At 50.1% G+C, this 10,534-nt stretch overlaps 1 protein-coding gene across 2 annotated transcripts in view; it reads left to right on the forward strand.

Annotated features, from left to right (window-relative positions):
* The window catches only part of GPAT4 (glycerol-3-phosphate acyltransferase 4), a 42,245-nt gene extending 34,261 nt beyond the window's left edge, over positions 1-7,984 (forward strand). For both annotated transcript variants that reach the window (XM_070408451.1, XM_070408452.1), the window contains exons 11-13: positions 2,059-2,187; positions 2,266-2,345; positions 4,152-7,984. In XM_070408451.1, coding sequence (XP_070264552.1) covers positions 2,059-2,187; positions 2,266-2,345; positions 4,152-4,260 — 318 coding nt within the window. In that variant the 3' untranslated portion in view covers positions 4,261-7,984. The remainder of the gene's footprint in view (positions 1-2,058; positions 2,188-2,265; positions 2,346-4,151) is intronic.
* Positions 7,985-10,534: the final 2,550 nt, after the last annotated feature.

The following is a 10,534-nucleotide window of genomic DNA, read 5'->3' on the forward strand; positions in this document are numbered from 1 at the left end:
CAAGGGTCTGCCTATTGTCTGCAGAGCATTCTGTGAAAATACTGTTTCTTATCTTCATCTTGCCAGCACAGCTGGTGCAGTGGGGGAAGAGGTGCTCCTCTTGCAAATGCTTACGGGTGGGTGAAGCACCAGGGCAGGGATGGCCGATGAAGAGTGGCTGCAGGGCAGCGGATCCAGGGGTCAGGGCTGCTCGATAGGTTTGTGGGGGATGCAGTGTCTGCTGTGGGTGCAGGAGTGGAGAGAGGCGTTTGCTCTGCTTGCACGCCACCCTGCATTTTAGCGTGCTGAGAACCAGTGCTTCCCCGTACATGTTTATTAAAAACAAACCACTGGACAGAAGCCTTCTCTGCTCACTGGACAACATGGGTCCTTGGATCTCGGCTACATTAGCTCACCCGGAGGGACTGTGAAAATGCAGGTGCCGGGCTTGTGCTTCTGACTCTTCCTGGGCATTGCTGATGCTGCCGGTCAGGAGCCACACGGGGCACCCTGCTCTGGAGCGGTGGTTTTAACCAGATTTGGAACCTAGACCCTTGGGGCAGTTACGACTCCTCTCTAAAAGAAAAGGCATGTGAATTTTACATAACATTTCATTCCAGTCACAAATTAAAGTCCCCATAAGATGAAGAGCTCTGCTCCACAGATACTTTTCTAGTTTTGTGCAGTTTGCAGTAACCGAACTTGGATAACCTTAGCAATTTCAAGACTCTTACTGCACTTCCACCAAAATTGTTTCCACCAAAATGGTCATTATCTGATTTTGAGCAGTTCATTGCTGTTTGGAGCTTTTTTGCGTTGTTTTTCTCTCTATAGGGTCTGCCCAGCATGGAATAGAGACTCAGCCCTAAGCAAAGGACTCACACACACTGACACATATCACATTTTTAAATCTATGCAGTATAGTTAGTGCTTTACAAAACAGGACAACACTCTTCAAATCACAGACATGTTTACAACTCATTCTTCTCCCTGGTTTCCTTTTGGTATTATAATGTGAAGTCATTAAGCCTTCAGTAGTTATATCTAAATTTCTTATTTTCTGTAATTAAATCTAAATGTCTTCATTTCAGTACTCAGGTTCTCAACTGGGCATAATTATCCAATTTCTATTCTGCGAATCATAAAACTTAGGCTTGAAAGGCCTGGAAGATCATCTAGGTCAGACCGAGCCTGTGCCCTGATTGCAGGGTCCCCAGCACAGCCTCCTGCCTGTGTTCCTTCTGAGCTCTTCCCTGCAGGGGCGTTGTCCACACGGCTGGCAGCTTGGTTGTGTGGCATCAGCTTGAGTTCCCACCTCCTATTTTTCCACTCTCAGGTCCTAGGTCTTTGCTTTATAATCACACTAAGCCAGTCTCGCGTCTTGTCTGTGATGGACTTTCAAACATTTGATACCAGTCCCATGCCGCTTTGTTCAGGCATTCTCCTCAGGCTCAGTTCCTTTTGTTGCTTCTGTAACTCGCTCCAGGACCCCTCCCACCAGGCTTACCGGCCACTTACATTAGTCTTCTGTTTGGTGAGAGTGAGGGTCACAGCATTGGCTACATTTCCCACGAAATCCTGTTGAATCACAGCCTTTGCCTCCGTTTGAGTCGTTAGCAAATGAAAGTATCTTACAAGACTGCGTCCTGGTGGGAAGTGCAGCATCTCTGGGGCGGAGACCTGTACTGTCGCTGTGCGTCCGCTTACTCAGGAGCACTGATGGTCAATCAGAGCAGAGCCTCCTGCTTAAACAGATAACTAGCTTTGCTAGAGCATAATTACAGAAGCAATTCTAATTGTTTTCTCTTGGGTCAAAGGCACTAGAAATGGTATTTAAAACTTGGTAGCAAACGCTGCAGATGAGGACACTTGTCTGAGGAAAGCTGCTAGGGGTGTCCTCCCCGGGAATCTACAGCAGTATTTTGGGTCAGTCAGGGAGGTTAATGTTTCTAGAGGTCAGAATTGCCGGGAGTAGCATTACTTCAGAGGTGTTTGTGGAGGGGCTAGAATCAGCTTTCTAATACTGACACTGCCCCAAGGATGCATTCATCGTCAGAACTGCTGTCCACTGTTTTTCAGTATGACCCTCAGTTCGGTGATGCCTTCTGGAACAGCAGCAAGTATGGGATGGTGACGTACCTGCTGAGAATGATGACCAGCTGGGCCATCGTCTGCAGCGTTTGGTACCTGCCTCCCATGACCAGAGAGGTAGGTACCCCCACTGCAGAGGTCTTCACTTAGCTCTGTGTGAGCCTGGGCTCAGTGGTCTCGTTCACTTTCTTACAGGCAGATGAAGATGCCGTCCAGTTTGCAAATAGGGTGAAGTCCGCCATTGCCAGGCAGGGAGGACTCGTGGACCTGCTGTGGTGAGTCTCTGTGATTTTATCAGCTGGGTCCGAGAGAATGTCAGTTTCTGAAGGAAATGCTAAGTTGTTGACCTCATTTACGAAGACTCCTCCCCTCTCTGGTGTGGAGAATGAAGCTCACCAGCCCTGGGGCGTGAGCAGTTTGCCTGCTCTCTCCTCTGTTACCCTGATCTCGGGGGACATGGAGCCCGGAATGCTTGGACTAAAGCAGTGAGTTGTAGCTCTGGGGTTGGTACCTGTCTACCAGGGCACCAAGCAGTCTTGTCCCTTCAGGTGGGGGAGCCCTGATGCTGATCTGGAAACCTCAGGAGTCCTAGGCTCGGATCTCATATATTTGGCAAAATTGGATCATCCTTAGAAAGGCACAAGTTTCCATTTTGCATTTATTGTGTTACCTACTAGGGCAGGAATTGGCAAACTTTTCCTGTAGCGTCAGTAAATATGTTAGGCTTTGTGGATCATGTGGACCATTAAGCTGCAGCTGCTTAATTCCGTCTTTGTGGCAGGAAAACCACCAGAGTCGACACATAAACAAATGAGCGTGTGTGTTCCAGTAAAACGTCATTTATAAGAACAGGTGTCAGGCTGTGTTTGGCCTGTGACCATAGTTTGCAGACCCTTATACTGGACTATGAGGTAGTTACACTCCAATAACAGGAGAGTGACGGGTGAGTGCTGGCTCAGGGAAACCATTCTGGCATCTTAGGATCCGCAAGGTTAAGTGCAGGGCTCTCGAGGGCATTTTTGGAGTGGACATTGTGGGAAAAGTGTAGAAATTCAAATTTGTGGGTGCTCTGTGTGATCTTACTTCATCCTCAGAGGGGCTCCGTGAAGTATGGAAATTGTTGCTCCTATTTTTCAGATGACAGACTGAAACTCAGAGAGATTAAGTAACCAATGTTCAAAGTCACAGAACAAACACTGGGGCCAGATTTTGAACTCAGGTCTGACAGGCTTGTAGAGCCAGAATGTTCATGCACTGCTCACGGTCCCTCTCAAGGCTGGGGGAAGACAGGGTGGCTGCCTTTGAAAGGACGCCTTTGCTGTGGATGTGAGAGGGTGGAGTGATGTCGGGTCTTGGGGTATGGTCTGTCCAGTGATGGTGCTCCTTCAGAGACTTCCACCACTACCGCTCCGTAACTTAAGAAAAGGGCAGGTGGGGATTGAACGGGCATGGATTCTCTTTAGTCATCGAAGATGTGATAATTCTAGGGTGTAGATGAAGAGTTGAGGTGACATGGGGTGGGAGTGGGACTTTAGAAGCAAATCCAAGTGGAGCGCATTATTTGGGGATATGAGTAAGTGCTGGGATTCCCCGTGGTACTGGCCTGAGCACAGAAGGAAGAACACAGTATTTCCCCTGTGCTCATTGCTTGCATGATCTTGGAGAATCCTTGGATCTGAACTTTACAGATTTTATTTCACAGATCCATTTTACCGATTTGTTGTAAGTCTCAATGTTTCTAAAGCTTGGTTCACTTTCCATAATGCCAGAATACCTCCTTTGTCTTTTTTAAGATGAGGATGAATGTTGGAGTAGAAAGAACTTAAAACTCCTTGGTAGGTTTAAGCAATGACAGTATCTTGAACATGAGTGGTGAATTCTGGCCCTGAGCAGGAGTGAGTTTTGAGGTAGAAAGGCTGGATTCCACAGTCCAGGGCCGGTTTCTGAGCTCACCCTGATGAGAGGCCATGGGGGACCTTTGTTTCTGCGGGAGTGTCTTGGTTCTGGGCAGCAGGGGGCAGTGGCTGTGGTGCAGGGTGGGCAGGAAGCTTCGTCCTTACATGCAGCCTTCCTCTCCCCAGGGATGGTGGTCTGAAGAGGGAGAAGGTGAAGGATGCTTTCAAAGAGGAGCAGCAGAAGCTGTACAGCAAGATGATCGTTGGGAACCATGAGGACAGGAGCCGGTCTTGAGCCCACACCTCGCGCTGGCCGGAGCCGCCGTGCCCGAATCCTGGCACTCCTGATGGGAGCCAGCTGGAGTCTTTGCCGCCGCCCCCACTGCTGCATTCCTTCCAGACTCAGGTCTTCGGGCTGCTCTGGATCCTGGCGCCAGCTTCTTCAGAGCCGCAGGGCCTGGGCTTGCCCTCTGAAGCAAGTGCTACTGGGTGTTGCCGCCCAGGATGAGAGGCCTTCTTGTTTCTTTTACACTAAGTTCCTTGGAGGAATGAATGCCATTAAAGTCAGCCCTCCACCTGTGCACACGCGGGGCTGAGTGATGGGGAAGATTCGGCCACATTCCCGTGCTGGGCCAGTAGGACACCCACATGCCAGGGACGTGGCTGGGGGAAGGGCCACCCAGTCGTGAGGAGAGGCACTGCAAGGCAGTGTGGCCAGCCAGCCCCAACATCGCCCCAGCCTTGGGGCTTTGCAGACCGGATAAAAGAAAACTGTTGTCTGCAGGGCTTTCAGCAAAATGAAGTTTTAAATTCTCATGCAATCACCAAAGGGCATGGGAAGAGGCAAGATGGACCAGTGACTAGTGTGTGGTGGGAACCAAGAGTCATTTCCTGTTCAAACTCCAGTGCTCCCCAAACTCCCATGTGACTTGCTCTTTGTTAACACGTGCCTCAGTTTTCCCATCTGTAACCTGGATCGGGAGGGGAGGGGTGGTGATACCTACCTCACAGGGTTGTTGTGGGATTGAAGTGCTACTGTGCGTGAAGGATAATGGAGCTCAGTGTTACAAGTCCAGGACCCTGAGATGTGGCAGGACAAGGGCGGAGCTTGGCGCTGCTGCCCAGGCTTCGGAGTTGTTTTGTGAGTAAATAAAATTGTCTTTGGCGGTGAATGAACAGGGGGGATTTTCCCTTCACTCTTTCCCCCCTAGATGTAACCCTAAGCAACACGTTTCTTAACAAAGTTACAGAACCCAGAAGCCAGGGCTGGCGGGTGGAAGCTTGACTTCTGGTCGGAGGACTAGCATTGTTCCACAGCTTCTGCTGCTGCTCTTTGAAAGCGGATCAGATGTTTGTTCGCACTTCTCCCTGGTTCACTTAGAATTCCCAGCAGGGATGGCGATGTGGAGTTGTGCACAAATGGTGCCCTGGGACTAGAAGTGTGTGATGTGGGCACGCTGTGTCGAGGTGGGCGAGAGAGTGCAGGATGGCAGGGGCAGTCTTGTAAGGACAGTGGAAAGCCATGAGGAAATACAGGGCCAGGCAGGAGCGGAGGCCTGGGAGAGTCCGTGAGGGGCAAGACTGGCTGTGGTGTGTGTGCACCACACAGCCAGAGGGAAGCAGCAGGCTTCATGGCCCCCTGTGCCCACCTGCAGTCACTGAAGGCAGATCCAGAGCCAAGCCACCCTCAGCTTCTGGGTCAAGGGTCTACCAGTTTCCAATCCCTCAGAAGAGAGCTGCCTCACCTCTGCCATTTATCCTCTCCCCCACTTCCCTTCACTCCACGTGGCCCAGTCACCACACCTTGGGATTTTGCACCAGCCGTGGTAAGTGTCACTTCCAAGTCCACCTCCGGCCTGAGATTTGGGGACGTGGGAATGAAGCCCCGCCCCTGAGGCTCCTGAATCGATAGCACTTTGCCTGCCTCACCTGAGTGTAACTCGCCCTAACCACTGCCTAACCTCTTTGCCCCATTTCCTCTTACCTGCTACCCAGTGAAACATTTTACTCTCGAATAAAAACACTATTATGACTGCAAGAACCGCCTTATGAACTGCTTTACAAAGTATTCAGGAGGAAATGGCGATATCAGCCTTTATAAGAGGTGATATTTACAGTGTTTTCAAGCTGCTGGAATCATCTTTAAAAATGGATCTTGAAGACCAAGGTCCCTCTTTACACTCCCTTTAAAAAAAAAAAAGAAGCCTGCTTGGGAAAAAAAAGCCTGCTGATTAATACATTTATGATTTTCATAGGTATTTAATATTTTATCTTTATTTTTCTCACGTTATTTTCAACAAAACTGCTGATGACAAAGGATTGCAGGAGCCTGGTTTAGAATCACTACTATGTAAAGAAATAACTTGTGGAGACTAAGCAATGATTACGTCCCTCCTTTACTAAGTGGGGAGAAGAGAGATGAATTACGCCGTACCCCCCACAACAAATCTCTAACATGTTAATTCAGCGCTGGTTACACATCAGACTGCCCGTCATTCTAGGGGGGACCCTGCAGGCCCAAGGCCTCCATAAGTCAAAATACTTGGTTTGGGATGACGGAGTTGGTCTTGTGGGGTAAAACTTCATGGCACTCAGGGATAATAACAGAGAAGCATATAAAATAAAAAATACGCTCCCTCTTGTGATCCCAGCAGCAGAGACGGTGCTCTTAGAACAGAGCCAAGTGTGGCATTCATGAGTCGTGAGCACCAGCAGCTTCCAGTCCCACTTCGAAGTCCGTGACATCTTGGCTACTTGGGCTTAGATGACCTCCAAAGCCCTTTCCACCTCTGCAGTTTCTGTAACTTTTAAACCATAGTTCAAACTTTGACTTTAAGTTCTACAGTCACCTGAGTTCAGAACTAAGAGAAGTCATTTTAAAACCATTTGCTTCCTGCAAAACAATGGGGCTAGTGAAACTCCACCAGAGGGTGTCCACGCGCAAAGGAGAGTCCCCTGCCGTGTTGGTGACCGTGGGCCCAGGTGGGTTTGATGGCAGATCTTGGAAAGACTTTTTTCACTCAAATAGATTTTTTTTACCCCAGCTAGTTAGAGAAGGAACTTTCTAAAGAGGGTAGTAAAATTCCCCTGCAAGAGGAAGCTCACTAGAAAGCTGTGGGCCAGGCCAGAGCTCAGCCAGGCTACGGTTGATGGCGCAGTTTGAGATGACATCCTCGTTATGTCCCTCTTTTACTAAGTGAGGAGAGGAGATATGAATTATATCCTACAGTAGAACCAACTTTGGAACTTGATTCTTGACTGTGTCAGACCCATTCCCTGTTGCTGCTCTTCAGAGGTGATAAAAGGTTTGGGGTGAGGTGGTGGCGGGTGCTGCACAGAGCCCTGAGTGCCCAGCCCAGCCCAGTGCCGAGGCTCGGGCACATCCTGTCTCTGCCCGCCACAGCAGCACCTACCAATGGTGGGACTGTACATTCAGCCATTGAGGTTTTGGAATTGGCCAAAACCTCAATGGTCAGGAATAGTGTTTCCCACGGTCCCTGATGCATGAGAGTCCCTGAGTCGTAGGCCCCATCCGCCTGCTGTGCGTCCAGGGTGGCCAGCCTTGGTTTCTCTGGCCGCACTCGCCTGTGTGGCCTGGGACACCGGCTGGAAGGGCAGCTGCATGCACACTGGCTCTTGGACACGTTAAGAGACGACCATCCCGCCATCCATCTTCCACCGCACCAACACTCCCGCTCCCCCCAGTCAATATGTCTCTCTCCGATGGGAAAGTTAATAAATTTTGCTCTAGATTAAAAGTATTGATCATTTCATTTGTAAACGATAAATAAAAAGGGGGAACTTTTCATTGCACCAGGGGTAGCGTCTGGTGTATTTGGCTGGTGGAATTGCGCTAGCTGTCGGGGGGGGGGCTGCTCATATGCATTCTGGCTGGCCAGCTGCATTGATTTCCTATTAGTCTCCCAGCACCACCCAGTAACACATCATTTCAGTACCGGCTATTAATGGTCTTTTGATAAATAATCACTTGTAAGTCAATAAATTTTTATTAAACAGTGTGGCTCTTTGATTTATTAAAATCCGACCGTGTTTGTCTGGGAGAAAAGGGATGCTGAATTGAAGTGGAGGTTTTCATACATCTTCCTGACGCCGAGCAGTCACCGCACACTCCAGAGAAAAACAATTGCATTTTAACAGAAACAAAACAGCCGAGTTTGGAACTTGGACCCAGGGAAACTTTATCTCCGTCAGTCCCAGTCCGAGGCTACTCTATGGGGAGCAGCAGGCCCGAGGGCGCCGTGTCAAGAACTTGGTGTTTGCTTCTGAGAGTGGTGAGGTCCCCCGGCTGGGCCCCGCCCCTCAGTTGCCTTCTGGGTAGCACAGGCCCTGCCTGTCCACCGGCCAGCCCTCCCCTGGCTGAGCAGCGCACCTTGGTGATGGCGCCTTTGGCAAACAGACATTTGAGAAACATGAGACAAGTGAGGCTGCAGGTCCTGTTAGCATCCTGATCAAATCAAAGACACCTTGTGGCAGGAAATGCCCAGAGACAGACTGTGTTTTGGTGTGTGGACATTTGGCTGTATGGATTATTGTAAGAAGTGAGCCGATAGCTGAAGACTGCAAATCTTTTTTGTGAGGTTGTCATTGGCCTAAGTTGGCTGTAAAGGTTTTAACGTCTTTTCATTGCGCGAATATGGCCCCAGACATGAATATAGAGTGGCCCAACCCATGAATACCGAAGCAGAACTCCCAGAGGGAAGTCTGAGAAAGGGAACAAACCTGGCTAAGAAAAGGGTTTTGATTAAAACAAACACTAGTTCGAACGCCTCGTCCTTGGCCCTGCCCTGATCCCAGCTACTGCCGATGACTTCCCTTCACATTCAGTGATAGGTGTTCACAGAGGGCTTTCGAAGGGGGACTTGCTGGTGAGTTCAGCTCGGGCCTTGATGTCCAACATTTCATGTTATTAGATGTTTAAATCACATTTCTAGATGTTTTTATAACAATGTTTTAAACCTGCTGCAAGGTTTCTGTGCTGTTGCTTGGGGTCCTTTTCTGTCCTGGTCTTAGGGGTGAAAGCTGCCACATCAGGGGACCTTGAAGGAGACCAGGAAGCAGGAGAGCAGAAAACAGCGTGTGACTGTGCCCAGCAGGTGTGCATTTACAGAGGGGCTTTCCCTCCGAGGCCCATTCTGTCCCAGTGCAGGCATTGGTCAAAGACCAGCTTCTTTCCCCAGAGCTCAGGGTGGTGCAGGGTGTGCCCAGGCAGGGAAGCCACAGGACCGCACAGCTTTCTAAGATGAGTCACACCAGATCTGCACTTTACATGCAAAATTCAAGTCCACTTTCAAGGTTAAAGGAGAGACTTGTGAAGTGTTTCACTTGGGGCGTCACCCCTAGCCTTTGTTAATTCCCCTTCCCGTCACTCCCTCTGCTTTGTTGTTAGGGCTTTGGCAGGAAAGTGGGGTCATGTTTGTCTCTTGTGCTCCATGAGTTTACTTCCGGTGATTCTGAGTCCAGTACACGAAACTACAGGAAAGGAGTGACTTGCTGTGCAGCTTTCACAATAACGAGGGGAGTGAGGTTGGCACAAGGAGTGACGGGCATCTGGGCCACCATCCAACAGGTACCTGCACCTCCCGTAGGTATAGCCCGGCTGTGGGAGGCCGAGGGAAGGTGGGGTTGAGAGGCTGTCTCCCTTGGGAGTCAGGGTGGCGACCTGAAGCTTCCAGAAGACGCCCTGGTGATGCTAGTGAGCTACAACTACTTCCTCTGTTCACCCCATGGCTCCCAGAGGCATTCTCACTGCATTTGACCCCCCCTCCCCCACCCCGCCCCGCTCCTTCCCACACACACACACATATTGCAGACTCAGCTCCGAATGGCTGGAAATGAGGCCAAGGAGAAGGTTAGTGGGTGCCTTCTCCCATCCGGATCTAGGCCAAGGTATTCTCGGGCTCACCTTGCTTCCTCCCACCCTGTTTGCAGGGTCTCAACAGACACTTGCCTCCCTCGCTTGAGGAGCAGCTCTACAGGAGTGGCCGGGGAGGTGCCCAGCGTTTGGGGTCCCTGGTTCTTGCTGCCGAGGCAGTGGGCCCGGGGAAGGGCTGCTTGCACTTAGATTGATCCACCAGCTGTGATTTGTCATTTCTCCAAGGCAGGCGCTGTTTTCTCTTGCTTCAGGAGGCCCCTTCGACACCTGCTTTATTTTTCTTCCTGCGCTGACGTGACGGGAGACAGGTGTTAAACTACTTAATCACTTTAAAATTGTTTTAATTTTCTGTTTTTTATTGATCTCTCCAGCACCAATTAATCAACTCACTGGACCAGGCAGTTAGTACATTAAAAATTGTCAGGGAGGCCGTGCATCTTGCAAAATGTCTAAAAAATATTCGGCTAGCAAATTTCGTTTTTCTTTGGCATGCAACAGTCCTTGGCCCTCGGAGCTCCCACGTGGAAAGGGCCTCTGGGTCAGAAGTGGTCCAGGCTCAGTCAAGGTGCAGGCGGGGCGCTGGCCAGAGGGGCTTCCTGGGGGAAAATAGAGGCAGGTGCCCTTCCCATCGCTGATCTCCACCTTTCCTTCCACTTGTGCTCTCTGCTTCCCGAAC

Source organism: Myotis yumanensis, unplaced genomic scaffold, assembly GCF_028538775.1.
Source record: "Myotis yumanensis isolate MYYU_CA2020_CCGP unplaced genomic scaffold, mMyoYum1.0.hap1 SCAF_3, whole genome shotgun sequence".
NCBI classification, from domain to species: Eukaryota; Metazoa; Chordata; class Mammalia; order Chiroptera; family Vespertilionidae; genus Myotis; species Myotis yumanensis.